This window comes from Chiloscyllium plagiosum, unplaced genomic scaffold (assembly GCF_037043375.1).
Source record: "Chiloscyllium plagiosum isolate Xiang-an unplaced genomic scaffold, Cpla_swu_hap1 HiC_scaffold_21, whole genome shotgun sequence".
Taxonomy (NCBI): Eukaryota; Metazoa; Chordata; class Chondrichthyes; order Orectolobiformes; family Hemiscylliidae; genus Chiloscyllium; species Chiloscyllium plagiosum.
Window position 1 is genome coordinate 18,468,815 of NW_028270159.1, and position 22,446 is coordinate 18,491,260.

Below are 22,446 nucleotides of genomic sequence, written 5' to 3' on the forward strand. Positions count from 1 at the left end.
CAAATTATAAAGATAGAGGAAAATAGAAATGTAAGAAGTAAGAAAAAACATTAACTTTCAAACATTTAATTAATCTGTTATCTTAAAGAACACATCACAGTTGGGATCAAGGAATAGCAGATATTGCTAACATAGGAGGTTTCCTTTTTGTTTGGCATAGAAATATGTATCAGGTATTATATTTGAATTTTCATTTTGCCCTTTTGAGCAGACATGAATCCTTAGGGCAGTTACCTCCTTAGATCATTAAAGTCTTTTGACTGACTAAACAAATCACTAAAGAATTTGAATGGTAAAGAACAAGACTATATGGTCTGTGAGATTTTCCATTCGACCCTTGGAGGATACAACTGGGAATTAATGGGGAAGAAAGAAATAGCAGATAATTTAAACCAGTAGATAATTTGTGTTTGTCTCCACAGTGAAGGACATTCTAAACATCCCAAAGATAACATATGCATTGTGCTAATGAGAGGAAAGGTCTCTGTCAAAAGGGACAAAGCATTTGACGAACTACTTGGATTAAAGGCAGAAAAGTTGCCAGAACCTGATGTCCTCCATCCATGGAATTTAGAGGAAGTTGCTGCAGAGTGATGGCAGATTGGTGAAACATTCAGAGAATTGGAAAACTGCCAATATTAGATCGGTGAAAATATTCAAAGAGGAGGTAGATAGAATTTTGAAATGCCTAGGAGTTGATGGCAGTGCTCAGCACAAAAATGGAGTAGAGAGTAGGGTATTGATCTTGTTGAATGACAGGGTAGGCTTGAGGACTGAAAAGCCTACTCATACATTTTATGTCTCAATGATACCCAGTAAGGTGGCTTATATTAAATATGAGGGTCACACATAATTGATGTTATTGAGAGAATCATGCAGAAAAACACACTGTACTTGTCTAAGTGATGTATTAAGCTTTCTCAAGTGCATTCTGATGCCCTACGTATCACATGTGTGTGATTTCTGACTCTCATTTCCTGTGGTGGATTTTTATAGACTTCTTTCTAGCTCTCGCTTGTCTTTATGTACTCATCACTACTGGCTGTAAATGCTTCATATTTTAAAGGTCTTCTTGCTGTAATATCAGGTATATAATTATTCTATCCTTTCTCAGCACCTTAATTTTCATCCATTATACATACCCATATTTGCACTCTCAAAGAACACATTTCTGAAGCTACAAGTTCAGGACAAAGGTAATGACAGATTTTGAAACACATGGAGATTCCTAATGCTTTCATAGTCAATGAATTCTAAAATCAAATCTTCCCCAGTCTTACCTTAAGAACATACTCCCCTGGAATTAGAAGCCTGTAGTACTCTCCCTGAGAATTGGTTTGAAATGGGATAAGATTACTCCTGCCAAAAATGTTTACAATTGCTTTGGAAATAGGATTTCCTTTATCATCCAGAACTCTGCCTTTTAATCCTGAAAGCAAAAGGGGAGGTAAATTACTACTTAGAAATTACTCAAGTCCAGTCATCTACTCTATTAACCTCAAGTTAAATAGGTAAGAATATAAAGAGACAATAGGGCTCCTGCAGTGCAGTGGTAGTGTCACTACCTCTGAGCTAAAAGACCCAAGTTCAAGTCTGATCTACTCCAGAGGTTTGTCATAACATTTCAGAACAGGTTGGTTGACAAAATCTTTAATGAGACATCTTTGCTTTTAAACTATAGCTGACACAATGCCAAACGTTAACAAAATAGAAGCAAAATCATTCAATCCTGGCTTGATACTTCATTGGCTGTGAACCACTTTGGAACATCCAATGGAAATGTGAAAGGCACAATAAAAATGGAAAGATTTCTTCTTTTCTGACAAAGAAATAATTTAAAAGATCGCACCCCCCCCCCCACCCAATATCAGGATTCATCTAAAGCTGATGCGCAAAAAGCTTTATGCAGATTATTACAAGTTAGCTGCATTACTGTTTAAGCTTTATTGCAATTTGTTTAACAAAAAGGCAAAGCCCTTTAATAACAGTGGAATTCTGGGCACTGACTTCAAATGCCCTAATCCAGTTGCAACACCAATTGCAGTAATAGAGAATGTTAAGCAAATTGGAGACCTTCAGCTGTGTCTTCCACTACTGAAGCCAATAAGGCATTGCTTTCTAAACGCCATTCCACAGTTACCCCATTTTGAGGCTTGAAAGTTGTTGTGACTTCAATGAGTGGAGTAGTGCGAGGAGAAGACTTATGAGCGCAGGATAGATGGGTCAGCCAATGCTGCCTCTGGGCTTGCGACCCCAAATTGTCAGCTTGTGGTCTCACTTTGGGGTCCCCAATCTCCCTTTAAGAAACTCTGCAATTGAGGCTGGTGTTGATACAAACATAAGGCCTGAACAACATTGTTAAAAGGCTCCACTGGCAGCTTTTGGTGTTTGCTGCCCTGTAAAACACAAGTAATATTCAATGTGCGCTGGTGTAACCTTAATGTCAATTGCCAAAATACCAAATAGATTCTGTAGAGAAATACTGCACAAAAACAGACTCTTCAGTCCAACTTGTCCATGCCGACCAGATACCCTAAATAAATCTAGTCCCATTTGCCAGCACTTGGCCCATATCCCTCTAAACTCTTCCTATTCATATGCCTATCCAGATGGCCATTTAAATGATGTAATTGTACCGGCTTCTTCCACTTCCTTTGGCACCCCATTCCATACATGCACCACCCGCTGAGTGAAATGTTGCCCCTTAGGTCTCTTTTAAATCTTTCCCTTCTCATCTTAAACATGTTCCCTCTAGTTTGGACTCCCCCACCCTGGGGAAAAGACCTTGTCTACTGACTCGGTCCATGCCCCTCATGATTTTATAAACCTCTATAAGGTCATCCCTCAGGCTCTAACGCTCCAGGGAAAATAGCCCTAGTTGATCACCTTATTTCTCTGACTTGGGCGGAGCCATAAAACAAACTAATCATATTTTCTGAATTTTATACCTTGTGCTGATATTCAGTGCTATTAAAATTATAACTGAAGTATCATTGAGCTTGTACCCAGTATCTAATTAAAAATCACATACATTCTTCCAGTTTTGTCCAACTGCATATCCTCAATTTTAATCACTGGCATTTTAATCAGTGGTTATCCAGCTGTCTTGGCCCTAAGCTCCAGGATTCTGTTCCTAAATGTCTCTACCTCTTTACCTGTGTCTCTCATCCCGTTAAGACTCTCGTTAAAACTTACCCAAGTCAACTATTCTGGAATGTCCTTCTGTGGCTCAGTATCAAAAATCTTTGTTAACACTTGTGAAGAATCATGGGACATTTTCTGTTAGCTCTGCTACAACTAACATCGTTATTGTTTTTATTCGGGACCACATCTGTGGACAGTGCATTGCAACACAGTTGCTGACCCACTGAAATCCATAAATGAGAAATGATGAGAATTTTCCAAAAAGAAACTCTAGCAAAAGGCCACATTGAGACAACAAGCATTAAGATGCGCAGCGACATATATATGTACCTAAATGGACTTGCTGGATAAAGATGATGAGTGGGACTTTGTTCTGTTCCCATAAGTTTGGTAGTTGTGCTGCAGGTGGGTACTTGCAACAAGATAGCTCCAACGTCAGCTCGTAGCACTGGCCCCACACATAATTGTAGTCTTGCATACCACCTAGTGAGAGATATTGAAAACTGTCAGATAGACGTACCTGAAGCTAAGACATGCTAAATCTTCACATACAATTTGCTTTGTAAATTGTAAATTACTATGTATGCTCTATACCCATGGTCATAGCTGAGCCAGCTGTGCAAGTGTTATAAGATGTGATATTTGCAAAGCAACTAATAATATTAAAACTTCAAGAGACAGAGCTCAGAGATTGGGATTTGGGATTTTTTTGATTGTTTTTTTATGAAGTGAGGAATCTTAATTTTCTCTTTCGACAATGTCAGAATCAAACATTCTCAAATTGTATTTGTCAAATGTTATAGGTTTGGTAAGTTTTTTTAGCATAGAAAAGGTCCCTCAAACTATATAGTGTAACAACAGAATATTTACAGAAGAGAATCAAACCATTTAGCCCAGCAGGGCAGGTGCTAATGAGCCTTCTCTGACCTACTCCATCTTACCCAATCAGCATATCACTGCTACTTAGAGGAGACAATGGTGTAATGTCCCTGGACTATGAATTCAGAACCTCAGACAAAAGTGCTAGGGACATGGGTTTAAATCCTACCATGGCAGATAGACATAGAATAGAATTTGTACAGTGCAGAAGCAGGCCATTTGACCCATTGATTCCTTACCAATACCCTGAAAAGCATCTCTACCCTATCCCTGTAACCCTGCATTTCCCATGGCTACCTAGCCTGAACATCCCTGGACACAATGTGCAATTTCCCGTGGCCAATGCACTTAATCTGCACATCTTTGGACCATGAGAGGAAACCAGAGCACCTGGAGGAAACCCACGCAGACACTGGAAACTGCACAGAGACAGTTGCCCAAGGGTGGAATTGAACCCAGGTCCCTGGTGCTATGAGGCAGCAGTGCTAATCACTGAGCCATTGAGACGTCCCACAGTGAGATTTGAATTGGATAAAAATCTGGAATCAAATGTGCACTTAATGATAAACATGTAACTATTATTGGTTGTCATTAAAAACTCATCTGGTTCAATATTGTTCCTTTAGGGAAGGAAATCTGCCAGCCTTACTGGTTGTGGCCTACATATAACTCCAGACCACAATAAAATGGATGAAGCTTAATTGCTGGCCTAGCCAATGACACCCAAAATATTACATATATTTAGTGACAATTAAATTATCAATTCACTTATTATTCTTGTAGAAGTTAACTGAATTATCAATTCACTTATTATCCTTGTACAAGTTTCAACCACCAAGTCAATAGCACAAAGGGTCAAAATTGATCAGAATGTAATTGATTAGAACTAGATACAGCTTTAGATCTAACAGCCTCTCAAACCTGCTCTGTCATTCTTTTTCTTCTCATCTAATCAATTTCTTGATTATTCTTTTCCAATTTTTAAAAAAACACTTTGGTTTTAGTATCATATAATCCTCAACTTTTCTCATTGGCCATAGTTGTTGTACTTTTCCAATATAATTTTATTGTTCATGGGGGAGTGTATTCATAATGTGCAAAGTTCTGGAAGCCCAGGAATTATAACAGACTAGAATCATGTGCTGAATGGGAAGATATAGGTTAACATCACGACCATTCAAATGGGGAATTCAGATCTTGACCATTGCCTCATAAGGCAGGAAAAGTATAAAGCAGTAGATGAGTCACCTTGCAGAATCTCTCTACACATCTGCTCTCCTTGACATCGAAGTGGCCAATAGTGGAAAAAGTGAGGATTGCAGATGCTGGAAATCGGAGTCGAAGAGTGTGGTGCTGGAGAAGTACAGCGGTCAGGCAGCATCCAAGGAGCAGGAGAATTAACGTTTCGGGTATAAGCCCTTCAGCAGGAATGAGGCTTGTAGGCCACCAGGGCTGAGAGATAAATGGAAGGGGGGTTAGGGCTGGGGGGGGAAGGTAGCTGGGAATGAGACAGGTAGATGAAGATGGGGGTGAAGGCGATAGGTCGGGGAGAAGGGTGGAACAGAAAGGTGAGAAGGAAGATGGACATGTAGGATAGTTCAAGAGGGCGGTGCTGAGTTGGAAGGTTGGATCTGGGAAAAGGTGGGGGGAGGGGAAATGGGGAAACTGGTGAAATCCACATTGATTCCTTCTGGTTGGAGGTTCCCAAGCCGGAAGATGAGGCATTCTTCCATCAGGTGTTGGGTGGCTAGAGTTTGGCGGTGGAGGAGAACCAGGATTTGCATGTCCTTGGCAGAGTGGAAGGGAGAGTTAAAGTGTTCAGCCACAGGGCGGTGGGGTTATTTAGTGTCCCAGAAATGTTCTCTGAGAAGTACCGCAAGTTAGCCTCCTGTCTCCCCAAAGTAGAGGAGATCACATCGAGAGCAACAGACACAGTGGATGATGTGTGTGCAAGTACAGGTAAATCTCTATCAGATGTGGAAGCATCCTTTGGGGCCTTGGATGGAGGGAGGAGGTGTGGGCACAGGTTTTGCACTTCCTGTGGTGGCAGGGGAAGGTGCCAGGAGTGGAGGGTGGGTTTGTGGGGGGCTTGGACCTAACTAGGGAGTCGCGGAGGGAATGGTCTCTCTGGAACGCAGGTAGGGGTGGGGAGGGAAATATGTCGCTGGTGGTTGGGTCTGTTTGTAGGTGGTGGAAATGGCAGAGGATGGTGCGATGTGTCCGGCGGTTGTGGGGTGGAAGGTGAGTACTGAGGGAATTGTGTCCTTCTTGCCATTGAAGGGTTGAAGTTCAAGGACGGAGGTGCAGGAAGTGGAGGAGATGCACTGGAGCACATCATCGACCATGTGGGAGGGGAAATTGCGGTCTTTGAAGAAGGAGGCCATCTGGGATGTTCTGTGGTGGAATTGGTCCTCCTGGGTGCAGATGCAGTGGAGGCAGAGGAATTAGGAATAAGGGATAACACTTTTAAAGAGGCAGGGTGGGAGGACATGTAGTCCAGGTAGCTGTGGGAGTCAATGGGTTTGTAGTAGATGTCTGTGTTAAGTTGGTCACCGCAAATGGAGATGGAGAGGTCCAAGAAGGAAGGGAGGTTGCGAGATGGCCCAGGTGAACTTGAGGTCAGGGTGGAAGGTGTTCGTGAAGTTGATGAACTGTTCAACCTCCTCATGGAAGCACCTTCCCATCTACCTGCTCCAACCTTCTCACCAACCTATCACCTTCACCCCACTTTCATCTCCTATTGCATTCCCAGCTACCTTCTCCCCAGCCCCACGTCTCCCCCCCTCCCATTTATCTCTCAGCCCCCTTGGGCCAACCCCTCATTCCTGATGAAGAGCTTATATTTGAAACATTGACTCTCCTGCTCCTCAGATGCTGCCTGACCATCTGTGCTTTTCCAACACCATACTTTTCAAAAGTGGCCAATAGTGTCTGGTTGGTATAAACCCAGGAGAGGAGAACAAGCCAATATATATATTTTAAAAATTAGAGATAAAGGAAAATTATAATAAAATAAATACAATGCATTTTATGGAAAGGGTTTTGTTCATTTCAACTACTCTGCCTTAATTGTACCACCATGATACTACCTAAAATTGACATTGTGTAATGAGAGTGTGTTATACCACCTTAACATTAACTGTGAAACTTCAACCATTAAGATTAAAGATATTTAGAAACTCCAAAGAGGGACCCTGTCTGTTCATAAAAAGTGGAATATTATCCAGTCCCCTGTATTGAATGGCTTGCCTGATATCCTGTACCATTTAGCTCCATTCGTCACACCATTCAGGAATTTCATCTTACATAAATTCCCTTTGTACATGGTTTTGTGGTGAAAGGAATACATTTTTGCCAAGTATTTAAACACATCATCATCTGGACTCCGACTGTAGTTGTTGCTCCCTGTGAAGAACAACAAAAGTGAATTCTCAATAGTACTCACTTAAGAACGTTTTTCACAGCAAAAATGAAATTTCTATACAGAAATGCTTCAGAATGTAAACTTTTCCTATTTTGTCAAAGAGCATCACATGCTCAAACTTGCTTAAAATATATAACAACATAGAACAGTCAAAAATAATGACAAATTACTCAAGCTCATTCAAGGTTTCACTGATAAAAGCATCAGCCTATGTGAAACAACCAATGAGGAATATATCAAGTCTAGTTTTCACTGTGCAAGCTCCAATCAATCAGACATAATAATTATAACCACTGCAATAAGAGAACTTGATGAGAGCCTGCTAGGGTTGCAGTTCCTATTCCTATTCAGTGAAGCTAATGGAAAATGCAAAAGTGTGAACACCAATTGAAGAAAAGCAGATTCAGATGTGATTCCCTCTCACAAGAATGAATACTTTTGCCAACATGCTACTGTACAGAATAGGAAAGAAAGTACTTGCACATTTATAGCGCCATTTGTGCACTTACGATCACTCAATATATTTCATAGCTGATGAAGTCTTTGTTAACACAGTTGCTATTACAATTTAGTTTGATGTAACAGTCAATTTGACTGTAGCATTCTCCCAACAATAATGTGTTAAATGATCACATAATATGTTTAGTTTTGTTGCGATTAAGGAATAAATGTTTTCCAGAACAGCAGAGACCACCCCGCTCCAATGTTTCCTGGGGATCTTTACACCAAACTGAGTTGAAAAAATGGTGACATACAATAATAGATTTATAATCCTGACACTCAGCCTGATGCTTTTGGGATAGGGGTTGAAATCCCATCACAGCAGCTGGTGGAATTTAAATTCAATGAATATAAATTTGGAATTGAAAACTAATCTTATCAATGGTGAGCTTGATTCTTTTTTTTAATGACAATCTAATTCAGTAATATCTTTTACAAAAGAAAATCTCTTAGTCATGTTTGTGGTACCACCTTTACCCCTAAAAATCTAATTCTCTGAATGTTTGTTTGTGTACAGATTGAATAATTTTAGCAACAGTAGTATAAGGTGTATAATATCATGAAAGGCATGGATAGGGTGAATGCACTCAGTCTTTTTCCCAGGGTTGGGGAATCAATAACTAGAGGGCATCAGTTTAAGGTTAGAGGGGGAAAGAATAAAAGGGAATCTAAGACTAGATTAGATTACTTACAGCGTGGAAACAGGCCCTTCGGCCCAACAAGTCCACACCGACCCGCCGAAGCGCACCCACCCAGACCCATTCCCCTACATTTACCCCTGCACCTAACACTACAGGCAATTTAGCATAGCCAATTCACCTAACCTGCACATTTTTGTACTGTGGGAGGAAACCGGAGCACCCGGAGGAAACCCACGCAGACACAGGGAGAATGTGCAAACTCCACACAGTCGCCTGAGGCAGGAATTGAACCTGGGTCTCTGGCGCTGTGAGGCAGCAGTGCTAACCACTGTACCACTGTGCCAGAGGCAACTTTTTTACACAGAGGGTGGTATGCATATGGAATGAGCTGCCAGCAGAAGTGGTTGAGGCGGGTACATTAACAACAATTAAAAGGCATTTGGACAAATACATGGATAGGAGTGCATTAGATGGATATGGGCCAAGTGCAGGGAAATGGGGTTAGTGTGCAGGGATATTTTGGCTGGTGTGGATCAGTTTGGGCCAAAGGGCCTATCTCCGTGCTATAAGATTCTGTGCACAGAGCACAGCCTTGTTGTACTCCTCTCTTCGCTTAAAACTGTGGCTCAATGGTTAGCACTTCTGCCTCACTGTGCAAGGGACCCGAGTTCAATTCCCTCAGGCAATTGTCTGTGTGGAGTTTGCATGTTCTGCCCATGTCTGTGTGGGTTTCCTCCAGGATCTCCGGTTCCCTCCCACAGTCCAAAGATGTGCAGGTTAGGTGGATTGGCAATGCTAAATTGCCCATAGTGTTCAGGGATGTGTGGGTTAGGTGGATTAACCATGGGAAATGCTGGGTTACTAAGATAGGGTAGAGGGTGAGTCTAGATAGGATGCTCTCCAGAGAGTTGGTGTGGACTTGATGGGCCAAATGGCATGTTTCCACACTGTAGAGATTGAATTAATATCTGATTATCCTTCTCCTAGCCTGATGCTCACTTACTTGTTCCCAAAGTAGCTTCTTGGTAGAGGAATTGAGTTCCGGAGTCCTGAGGTCATGATGCAGTTGTATAAGACTCTGGTGCGGCCGCATCTGGAATATTGTGTGCAGTTTTGGTCGCCATACTATAGGAAGGATGTGGAGGCACTGGAACGGGTGCAGAGGAGGTTTACCAGGATGTTGCCTGGTATGGAAGGAAGATCGTATGAGGAAAGACTGAGGCACTTGGGGCTGTTTTCATTAGAGAAAAGAAGGTTTAGGGGTGACTTGATTGAGGTGTACAAGATGATTAGGGGGTTAGATAGGGTTGACAGTGTGAACCTTTTCCCGCGTATGGAGTCGGGTATTACAAGGGGGCATAGCTTTAAATTAAGGGGGGGTAGATATAGGACTGAAGTTAGGGGTAGGTTCTTCACTCAGCGAGTCGTGAGTTCATGGAATGCCCTGCCAGTAGCAGTGGTGGACTCTCCCTCTTTATGGGCATTTAAGCGGGCATTGGATAGGTATATGGAGGATAGTGGGTTAGTATAGGTTAGGTGGGCTTGGATCAGCGCAACATCGAGGGCCAAAGGGCCTGTACTGCGCTGTATTCTTCTATGTTCTATGTTCTATGTTCTTGATAAATCTCATGTCATTACTGTCAATGCAACCTTTCAACACCTCTATTAACTTATAGTGATAAACATAATCAAATGATTTGTCATATCTATGACGCATGGTAAATATTGTTTAGTTCTAGATACTTATTGAAGATTGGTCTTAGAATGCATAATGATGCATCTTTAGGATAGAAACTCCACCACATCCTAAGGAAACCAGAGTGCAGTCATAACTCAAAGTTAAAAAAGAGAATAAAAGTTTTATTTATTTGTAAAGAAAACAAAATGGGCAACTTAATGGGCTGTGGAAGAAAGTTTAATAAAAACCTTCATAGGAGAATTGGATAAATACTTGAAGGGAAAATACTTAAATGGAAGTTGGGAATAGTGAGGCAGTGGGATTAATTACTCTGCCAAAGGGTTGACACAAGTATGATGGACTAAATAGTCTCCCCCACATTGCATCATTTTTTGTTTTTATTCTAATTTACTACAAATAAAAACATTTAGAAATATATTATTGCACTTAGCAAGTCATTCAGTCCTAAGGTTCCAAGTCATTTGCATTTTAGACTCCTGTCATGGCTGAACAAATATTTCACTTTCTTGCTTTTAGTCACCTTACATAGCAACTAATAAATATATACACCACAAAAACAGGCCATTTGTCCCACTATGTCCATGCTAGCTAAATTATAGCTAATCATCCTAACGCAAGTTTCCAGTCCCAAGTGTTTTTTAAATGCAATGGGAGTTTCTAATTCTACTACTCTTTCAGGAGCTTCTTGTGAAAAGATTATTTCTCAACATCCCTCCAATCCTATCAATTATCTTGCAATCTACGCACACCACTCCTTGTGATCTATTATTATTCGGTTTTAGGATGTGGACATTGCTGGCGGGACCAGCATGTATTGTCCATCCCTAATTGCCCTTAAACTGAATGATTTCCTAGGGCAATTCCTTTGTGATTTCAGAGGACAGTTAAGAGTCAACCACAATGCTATGGATCTGGAGTCAAATATAGCCAGACCAGGTAAGGATGACAGATTTTCTTTCCTACGTGATATGAGTAAAGTTGTTGGGTTTTTATGACAATTGGTAATGGTTACATGGTCACCATTAGATCATCTTTTAATACCAGGTCTTTACTGAATTTAAATTTCACCATCTGCCATGATGAGATTCAAACTCATGTCCCCAGAACATCAATCGGGGACTCTGGATTCCTAGTACTATAACATTTCCACTACCCTACTACCTCCCCTTAAGGTTTAATTTCCTATCTATCTAGGTCCCTTATAGTTTTACACAATTCAGTTAAATTTCTATGCAAGTCTTCATTTTTGTCTGGCATCTCAGAAATCAGATTCTGACTTCTGTATGGCTATTTCTGTGTCAATCACTGGTTTCAGTGTTTGTTTCCTCATGTTACCTGCTAATTGTTAACATAAGCATACACTTGTCAACATACTATGCCTCCTGTAACAGGAATGTCAGAGACTACTAGCTCCAATTTGTACAAAGCTTCAGCTGTCTTGCTTTATCAGGCTCAATAGAAAATGTGCTTTGATAAAGACGGACATTTTGGAGCCTTCTGTCATGTGATGCCTCAGCTTCCATGTTAAGTTCTCATATTTGATGTCTTCCCAACAAGAATTCAAAATTATGTTACAACACAGGGTAAACGCCTCTGCTAATTTAAACCCTCTGTGAAAATTCAAGAGGCAAAGAACCATCCCAAAAGCCACTATTTAAAGTAAAAATTAATAACTTTAATTTTTTTAAGTCTAACAGAGAATAATTAACTAACATTTATTTACAACTCATTTATCTAAACTTATCTTTTACCTTCCCTTCTACAATACTGGTCCAATAAAACCCCCGATTAAGATTTACAGAAAAATTCAAATTTCAGAACCAGCCAGCCGTCGAATCTTCTCTTTGTATCTTCCTCTGTAAATTTGCTCTCCAGGTCAGTGTTAACGATTTTTTTCTGTGCAAACTCCTTCTCCAGATAGGTACCTCTCAGAGAGTTCTTACTAGCAGCCTCCATCTGTTGGTTCTTTGGCAGTTCTCTTTGCTGCTCTGACTAACTGTTGAAACTGTGTTATTCTTGTAGCCCGAAACTTTGGATTGTTTCATTGGTTTTAATATTGTCCAAATACCAAATTCAAACTTGATTGGAGTTTGGTATCTCTTGGGGCATAATTTAAACTGATTGGCTGAAATTTTATTTGATTTTGTCTCATAGTAACCCAACCAGTGCTATCTGTTCTGACCAGGCATTACACTATTACCTTGTTCTGGACTGTCTGTGTCTCTCCAAGTCATTGCTAGCTTTCAACTCTCTTAATAGTACAGCAACCCTTACACCTTCATAACAATTACCCAAACTCTTCAGAACTGACACATGCTCAAGAGCACTGATCAGTTCATCCAGAAACCATTGGTCATCCCTCAGCACTGTCAGCTTTTCCATCCTGGTGCAGGAGGTTGCTATTTGTGGCTTCTTCTATTGTTCTATTGCTGTGTGTTTCTTAGCAATTTATCACTGCCCATGCTCTTCTCTCTTTCAAGAAATGTCTAGCCTCAACATCACATGAAATGACAGGCTCCTTTTGACATCTCACCTTAAAGTCTTCAGCTTTGTCAAAGTACGTTGGGCTGTGGGTTAATGTTTCAATCTTTTTCCTCATGTGCATTAGATCATAGAGTACTCTTGTAATTGCTTCATATACAAACAGTAATATCACGTTGGGTTTAAACCTACCTTGGAGGCAGTGACTAATATATTATGTGCACCAAATTGCTGATTTTCTCTGTCTGCACCCAATGTGAAAGTAACACCATTCACCATTAATCACATAATCTAATCATTTTTCTAGGGCTTTGGTTGTCGAATGTTCACCACTAAAAATTAATAGCTATCATTTAAAATTTACATCGCTCCAGCAACAATTCAATTTGTTTAGCATTCAAAACCATATCCATTATCAGTCTTTCCTGGCTTGTATTTGACAGAACAAAGTCGTAACTAAAGTACAAAAATTCCTGTAAAACAGTTTTTTTTTATATTCAAGGTGCTCAACAGGCTACTGCTGATCTAAAGATGTTGATGTTAACTGCAACAATATTTGGTCAAAATCAACAGCAAGTGTAAAATATTTGCAAGATAATCAGTTAAAGTCCAAGATTTTTATTTGGGTATAGGTTCTTCCAATTACACAATGATAGTTTCTGCAAAGATTGGAACTAATGGTAGCTCTTTTGGAGATTAGGCACTGGCACAAATGGCCAAATAGCTCCTTCTGTATATTTGATTCTATGATTGAATCACTTAATCTGGTTATAAAGAAGATGTGATTTTTATATTTGTGGGCTTTAGGGAGCTGCAGATATTTGAAGCATTCTTGCTCCTACCAATATAATATTTTAGACAAATCTTAAACTATGTCACATTTAAAGGGATTAGAGGTTTACTCAGATCCCTTTCCTTATATATTGGTGACCATTGATCAGGAATGCTTTGACAAATGGGTTTGTTGAATGAGAGACCTTTTGAGATTAAATTGGATGAAAAATAGGATGCTTTTTGAAAAGCATTAAGATTAACCTGGAATCAGGACAAACAAATTTTTTGTTTTAAACCACAATGTTGTACTCTAATCTGTAGCCTAAAAATGGCAAGATAAATACATGGATTTAAGTAATTTTGCCAACATTTATCTTGTGGCTGTTTACATTGAACAATATCTTTTGATTGAGATCATGCTTTTACTACAGCTACAGATGAACTATTCACTAATATCACCTTTGACTCAGTGGTAACATGTACCTCTGAGTTAGAAGAGGAGTTCAGCTCCAATTCAGACATGGGTTTAGGATTTAGATTGATGCTTCATTGCAGTATTAAGGAAGTACAACATTGTTCATGATGCCAACTCAGGTTTAATCCACCCAAAACTCATCAACTTGCACAGAGTGAACATTGGGTCTGCTGTCTATCAGATGGGATGGAACCCTGTCTATCCAACCTGGTGAATATAAAGAATCTCAACAATACAATTTGAAAAAGGATAGTTTATTAAGATTAACTCTGACCTGACAGTATCAAAAGAGATTAACTGGCTATTTTTCTTATTGTTCTTTGTTGAATCTTGTGCCTAAATTGACTGTTGTATTTGCCTGCATTAAAATAATAACTTCATGTGCAGTGAAGCATTTTGGAATGTGAAAAATGGTGCATAATTACGTGTTATTGTTTCTTTTAGAACACATAGATAATGCAGTTGTTTTTGCTCATTAAATATGATTTTAGATATTCATGATAAGCTATTTTTAGTTCTCAAAAACAGCAAGTGTTAGAGAAAGCTGATATGGCAGCATTGATGGTGAAAACAAGTTAACATCTCGAGTCTTCTTTGAAACCTCTTTTTTTTTAAGTCCTCTTCTTTGGCTTTTTTCATCATTAAGTACTTGTCTTTTGCTCAACTGTTTGCAATGATGGAAATAAATCAAAATGCATCATTGCAGTACTCAATTAATGCATTTGTGACTGGAATGACAGGTGGCTGTTCAAACAAAATAAGTCTTAACCCTTCTTTATTGATGAAGACTCTTTTGTTTTATTCTTTGAGAACATCCCCAGTTGAATTGCTGATGGCAACTACGTGGTCCAAGGCATTAGAAAAAAAAAACTAAATTTGTTGTTTGTATCAGCATTTGAAAACGATACATCCTGTTAAGATTATTAAACATCATGTGACATCCTGCCAATTTAAACAGAGTATTGTAGGAATCTTTCATCATTAAAAAAAAAGTAGAATATTATACTTTTGCAGCCAAGTCAAAATTTAGAAAAGTCACCACAATGGCTAAAGCCCAAGATTGGTAATGTTCATTGAGATCAGGCATGCTCAACACAGCCATCAATCTCAATGTTTTCCCCAATTCTATTCAGATTAAATTACCACTAGTTGAAGCCCTAAATGAAAAGCAAGACATGTCCAAGTTGCAAAGTGTGCATTGGGGGATACAAACTAATTTTAAAAGCTTACCTAGATTGTTGTTATCATATGGATAAGCGGCCACAATGGCACCTCCATGAATACTGGCAGACAACACAAACGGTTCACTATGAATCCACTGTATCACTGCCTCAGTTTCTGGCTCAAGAGATGCTGTTGTTTGCCCAAAAGCATCAGGAAAATTTCTGTTTAAATCCACTTTATTACTGTTATATCTGTAAACATAGAAAAGCATATGGAGGCTGTAATAACACTTCCTTGTGGCAACCAGAATGATTTTATAAAATATATATCTACGTGAGTCCATTGAACGAAAGTTTCTTAAAGGGAAACTGATTGGTTAATTCAAATGCATTGATAAGTATATCTTTTTTACATTGTAAAAATCAATAGAACTAAATTAGTCAACAATTTGTGTTGTTGGTGATGCAGATGTAATGGGCTGAATAGCTTCTACTGAGCCATAACACTCCTGTGATTCTCCATGAGTTATTTACTTATTACCTGTATATTCCTAGACCATCAATAGCTATTATGTAGATCCAATTATTCTTACCATCTTGTCTTCTTAACAGTGTTTTATACTGTATAGAAACTCACTGGCAGCTCAAGAGTATAGCAAGTTTTGTTTAATGTTACAAAGATTTTCACTTTTCATTGTGCACTTAATTCAGCAGTGCATCAGACTTTTTTTAAAAATGGTACACTCTTTTCATAAATAAGACCATAACATATAGGAATGGAATGAGACCATTTGGTCCATTCAGTTTGCACCACCACTCAATCACACTTGATTTTTTTCTCAATCCCATTCTCCTGTCTTCTCCCCATAATCCTTGATCCCCTTACAAATCAACAATCTATCTATTTCTATTTTAAATACAAGTCAGTGACTTGGCCTCCATAGACTTTCTGAGCAATGAGTTCCACAGATTAACCACCCGCCCTTGGCTGAAGAAGTTCCTCCTCATCTCAGTTCTAAAGGGTCGTCCCTTCACTCTGAGGCTATGCCCTCGGGTTCTAGTCTTTCCTTCTAGTGGAAACATTTTCTCCACATCCACACTATCCAGGCCTCTCGGTATTCTGTAAGTTTCAATGCAATCCCTTCTCATCCTTTTAAACTACATCGAGTACAGACCCAGAGTCTTCAACTGCTCCTCATATGACAAACCCTTTATTCCCAGATCATTCTTGTAAACCTCCTCTGGACTCCCCCCCCCCCCACCGTCCTTTCTTACGTACAGGGCCAAGACTGCTCACAATATTCCAAATGTGTCTGCCCTGAGCCTTATACAGCCTCAGCAGTACATCTCCGCTCTTGTATTCTAGTCCTTTTGAAACATTGCATTTGCCTTCCAAACTGTTAACTGAATCTGCGTTAATCTTAAGAGAGTCCTGAACTAGACTCAGAAACCACTTTGTGCTTCAGATTTCTGAAGCTTTCCCCATTTAGAAAATAGACTACACTTCTATTCTCTCTACCAAAGTGCATAACCTCACATTTTCTCACATTGTACTCTATCTGTCGTTTCTTTGCCGACTCTCCTAACCTGTCCAAGTCCTTTTGTAACCTTCCCATGTCCTCAACATTACCTGCCCTTACTGTCATTTTTGTCATTTGCAAACTTAGCAACAATGCCCTCAGTTTCTTTGTCCAGATCGTTAATGTATAATGATCAGTACCTTATTGACTATTCATTCAGTAGAACAGAGGTTAAAGACTTGGCAGAGCTAAATGAAGAAATGTACAATCCAAACAGCCTGTTAGTGTATTAACAAGTATCCAGTGATGATGTATAGCATGCGCCAAATGTACAGTGACCCTTCCATTTTAAAGAATCAAGAATTATGCAAATCTGAAATGTAGTATTTATCCCCATCCACCTATACTGAGGAGTGGAGGTGAACAGATTAATTATATTTTAAAAAGTGCCGCAAATGTGTAAGAAAAGTGACTTATAAAGCAGCACAATATGAATCAAAAGGGTCTGACTGTAGGTAAAATGAACTTACCGATATATTTTTTTCACATAATGTTTTCAATATTTTATTTAGTTCTAGAGATGCTCGATTAATCAGACTATAACAGGCGTCAAACAGCAGTGTGTGACTATGGTTGCGGGGGTGTGTGGAAGGTACAGTTTGCAAAAAGAAAGGCATAACAATATTACAGTAATTTTTCAGTCAGTACAGGCTAAATTTTATGCTGCTGAACCAAAGTCACAGACAAAAGTACATCGACTCCGGAAATGATGGAGATGGGTATAATTATAACATTTAAAAGGCATCTAGATGGGTGTATGGAATAGGAAGGGTGTAAAGAGATATGGGCCAAGTGCTGGCAAATGAGACCAGATTGGATGTCGGGTCAGAGCGGATGAGTTGGACCAAAGGGTATGTTCCCATGCTGTATGACTCTATATAGCTGGATATCTATTGAAATAATTGACCATTTGATAGCCTGAAATTAACAAGATTCTAGTTTGAAAATCTATGCACTACAGTCATAAGAAGGGAGGTAAGGAGGAAATGAAGAAATGTATATAGAGGAACTATAAATAAAGCTTTACCGTCCATGGGTCCCTGTACACTTTCCAACAATCGAGGTTTCATACCCATCAGGATTCATGGAGGGCAGAATATGAATTCTCATGCTGCCAACCAGCCTAGTGATGTTCTTGTCATGTCCATAACTTGTGACCAGGTAATCGATTAGATGTAGCAGCAACTCCCTGCCAAGAGGCTGCACAATATACAGTGTTAAGCAATAGGAAAAGCCAAAGGTCCTCCTCCATTCTAGTCTCTAAATTTAGTAGACGTTTTAAATGAAGGCAACGGCTTGTTTCATTGACTTCACCTGCTGAACTGAACCGAGTCCACCTATTGACATCCCATCTACCCTTCCTCCTGCCGCCCCTCCCACCCATTTATTTCTCAACCTGCTTACCCCTCCTCAGTTCTGATGAAGGGTCCTGCCCAAAATTTCGAGTCTCTTGCTCCTCTGATGCTGCCTGACCTGCTGTGCTTTTTCCAGTGCCAGCTCTATCTACTCATGGTCATCATTAGACTCTTAATTCCAGATATTTTATTGAATTCAAATTCCTTCATCTACCACGGCAAGACTTGAACCCAGGTTTCCAGAACATTATGTGGGTCACTGTATTAATATTCTAGTGATAATACCACCTAGCCATCACTTCCCTGCAAGTCAAACTTATACAGCCCGTTCACATAACTTTGCCCAAAAAGTCAAGAACAAGGCAAAGCAGAAATAGTTGGTGAAATGCAGCAGGTCTGGCAGCATCGGTGGGAAGAAAGCAGGATTAAGATTTCGGGTTGGTGATTCATCATCAGAACAGAAGTCAAAGAATAAAAATGTGAATCAAAGTGATGCAAAGAAAATGAGGATAGTCAATACTACAAGTGTGTGTTCTGGGAGTCAGGGTCTCATCCAATTGGCCTTAATGGTAATGTAAAATTATATTCATAGCATGATCAGTATTATATTGACACCTACCACGTAAGTTGTATGTTCCTCTTGTGTGGATAGTATGAGACATTTTATCATGTGAGAATGAGTAAGAAGGTAAAATAGAATGTAAAACTTTGTTTTAATTGATATGAAAACCAATTATAACTCATGGTTATGGCCTGGCAGAGTGCCCATTCTAGCTGCCTATTTTGAGGTTCCAGCATCAATTAAATTTGACATTTGAGCATCAAGGCCCAAATATATGTCTTGATGCAGTTTGACAGATTGATGCCTCAAAATTAAATGTGGGCAGCTGGTAGCAAAGTAAGTGGTAGGATTGGGAACTGGCAGGAGCCATCATCACCTTGGATATTGGGGGTCCTAGGAAGATGGATGCCCTGTTTATTTTTGTGGGCTCTGCCTCTCCATAAAAACAATTCAACATTTACAATTGGTTAGAACTTTTCAATACTACTGCATGCAGAACTAGTCAGAGACTCAGTACTGGCATGAAATAATAATTAGTGTTCTGTTAAGTCATGGGAACCATAATTTCCATGTTAAAGGGAAGATATCTTAGGAAACAGACTTTGGATACCTTACAGTAGCTGGGTCCTTTTCAATGTTCAGTCAGTTGTGCTGTCAGTAGGGGTTAACAGAGTTATAATGATAGCAAGCTGGTTTTAAGGCCACTGTCCCTGTTAACACCAGGTGAAGGCTGTGAAAATTGTCCCCAAAGAGTCCAATCAAATTTTAAAAAAGCATGATATTTATTGTTTTGTCAGAGTTGTTTTTACTGAAGAACTTTGCTTTTATCTAAAGGAAGAAACAGCAAGCAAGACTTCATGTATTTATGCTTATTATTTTTAGTCAAGGATATTATTGCAAATCCCAATTAGAATTTCCTCTTAGTCTAACCCCATAACATTTGTAACATGCCCTCACATTCATAACAAATCAGAGTTTACCTCATTTCCGTGGATATTTCCAACATATTTAACCTCAGGAATGCCAATGCGATGTTCCCTTGGGTATTTTCCAATTGCAACAGCCAAAAGTTCCCGACCTGATGAATAGTAAGTCATACAGACAAGTAACAGTGGAGTGATTATTTTGTAGTGATCCAATCAGAGAACTCTGAATGACATTGTAGATTGTAAGAATAATGCTTGAGTGATTTATAATGATAATTTGATTCCATGCCTACATTTTACCCTTTGAGTTAAGTATAGCCTATTAGTTAGTACAACAGGAATGTAGTAAAACTTTGGAGCTATGTATTCCACCATTCACTGCAGTTGGTATAAATAAAGTACTGGAAACCCATTTTCCATTTATCAGTATGGCAAATGAAGGCTTCAGGTGCAAACCCATTCAATAGAATGCTACCCCAATATACTTCAGAATCGGATATTCTAAACCAAGTCACATGGTATGACATTGGATGCATTTAATAAAGGACAATTATACATCTTGAAATGTTTAGAAATACTTCACCTTCCACTGATTGTCCAATGCTGTAAACATGGGTAATAGACGAATAATTTGTTTGCAAATCTTGAAGATAAGCCTCCAGAGAATTTGTGTGATGGTACTTGAAGTCCAAAGTATAAGAGCATTGATGGAGCACAAATAAAAGAAAACACACTGTGTACATCCAGTATCCTCTTAGTCTGAGTCTCATAAATGCAAGGCCACAAGGAAAGCAAGTCTGCAAGATAGAACGAAAAGTTTCCATTTCAAATTATTTTACTACTTCATGCTTCTTCTGCAGTTCTTCTAATAAAGTATATTTTTGATAGCTGTCAGATTCCTGCTGTCCTTATTTTAAATGAGCATCATTCATTCTGGAATTGTCACATTATCCTCATCAGCATCAATGAAAATTAATAGTTGTTCTCGCATTTGATGTCACATAGTTCTTTCAAATGTTGGTCAGAGAATGACTATAATGATTTTATACAGTATTTGGCTAATTAAAACTTGCCAAATATTTAGATATCTATACATTTAAAACAAATATAATTCTCTACCTCTTAGCAAAGACTCAGGTTTCACAGCTTAGGCGTGGACAGCATTATGAGATTCTAAAGCTGTAATTATCATGGTCCATTGTCTACATTTATGATGTCACTAAAGTGGAACCCAATGTCACTGAAGGAGCGATTCTACACAAAAAATTTGTTCACAGACTGTCTCTAGCCACCATATTTAAAGCATAATTTGGAAGGTCAAAAATCAGACAGCACTAGGTGCACACTTATAAATCTATCGGGTGACTTTGCATTCGCAGATTTGTATTTGCAGATACATTCTATTTTGTTCAAAATGCACACAATCTGTAGAAATGTGGCATTTTATTCATTCCTACTTTGGAAATAAAACCAGTCTGACTCCAGGATGAGACACAGACAGACTCTAAACAAGACTTCACACCTAAAACGCATTGTCTGACCTGAGATGTCATCTCTTTTATACAGATAAAACCTTAAGCTATCTTGGGGCAGTGACTTAAAAGAAAGATGTTAAAGGGAAGCTTTATCATTATCAAGCTTACACCAAGCGAGGATTGGTCATAAAACCAACAGGTTAGCTACCTCAAATTATTTGCATATTATTCAATCGAAACCTGCACCTCCAGTCTAACTGATCAAAGAATCAACAACCATCTTACGTGTGTCCAATTCATTCGCATCAGTTGTATGACCCTTTGATCTTTTACTTATAAAGTCTGTGTCTAAGGTCTCCCTCTCTCACTAGCACCTGAAAAAGGAGCAAGGCTCCAAAAGCTTTTGTTTTCAAATAAACCTGTTGGACTATAACCTGGTGTAATACAATTTCTGACCTTGTCCAACCCTCTAACATCTGCACCTCCACATCATAAGTTGCAAGGGAAAATGAAATAAGTAAAGCATTAGTGGAACCTCTTAACTAATAGGCTGAACAGGAACAAAGGCTCATTTCTCCCCTCACAATTGTAGAGACTCTTTTTTTTTTGATTTTTGATTTGATTTATTATTGTCACATGCACCTAGGTACAGTGAAAAATGTAGTATAGGCAGATCATACCATACAAAGTGCATTAGTATAATAAAATAGAATACAAGGTTACAGCTGCAGAGGAGGTGCCCAAATGGCGAGATTAGCATTAAAATTGGAGAGATCCATTCGGAAGACTAATAACAGCGGGGAAGAAGCTGTTCTTGAACGTGTTGGTATGTGTTTAAGCATTTGTATCTTCTGCCCAATGGAAGAGAATGGAAGAGATTATAACTGGGATGGGAGGGATATTTAATTGTGCTGACAACCTTCGGGGGCAGCGAGAAGTGTAGATGGAGTCAATGGATGGAAAGTTGGCTTGCCTGATGCAGTGAGCTGTGTTTACAACTCTCTGTAGTTTATGTAGAGATGTAAGTGTTGGTCCTGGCATTTGAAAATTGTAATCAGGAAATATGGAGACAGGTAAAGATCTGGGAGAACCAGGTGAAGTGTATTGACCTAGTGATATTGTCACTGGGCTAATAATCCACATGCTCAGGTGGTATTGCTCTGGTGATGTGGGCTCAAATCCTATCACAGCACAGGGTGAAATTTTTTAAAAAAGACCTAATTGTAAGGACTATAGATTGTCATTCTCTTCTTTAGGCAGGGAAATCTGCTATCTTCACCTGGTTTTAGCCCATATGTGACTCCAGACCTATCATCTCAGAGAAATATTGCAGGGATAAGTTATACCCATTTTTAAGTAAGATGCAA

The 22,446-nt window shown here is 39.2% G+C and overlaps 1 protein-coding gene across 1 annotated transcript; it reads right to left on the reverse strand.

The window, feature by feature from the left end:
- Positions 1-551: 551 nt before the first annotated feature.
- LOC122564612 (carboxypeptidase M-like) lies at positions 552-20,351 on the reverse strand. The gene is made up of 8 exons (XM_087998653.1): positions 20,188-20,351; positions 19,659-19,756; positions 17,789-17,961; positions 15,249-15,433; positions 14,226-14,243; positions 7,273-7,428; positions 3,475-3,627; positions 552-1,429 (listed from the first exon to the last, which is right to left on the reverse strand). The coding sequence occupies exons 1-8, from the start codon at positions 20,345-20,347 to the stop codon at positions 1,260-1,262; spliced, it is 1,113 nt and encodes a 370-aa protein (XP_087854779.1). The 5' UTR covers positions 20,348-20,351; the 3' UTR covers positions 552-1,259.
- Between the last annotated feature and the right edge of the window lie 2,095 nt (positions 20,352-22,446).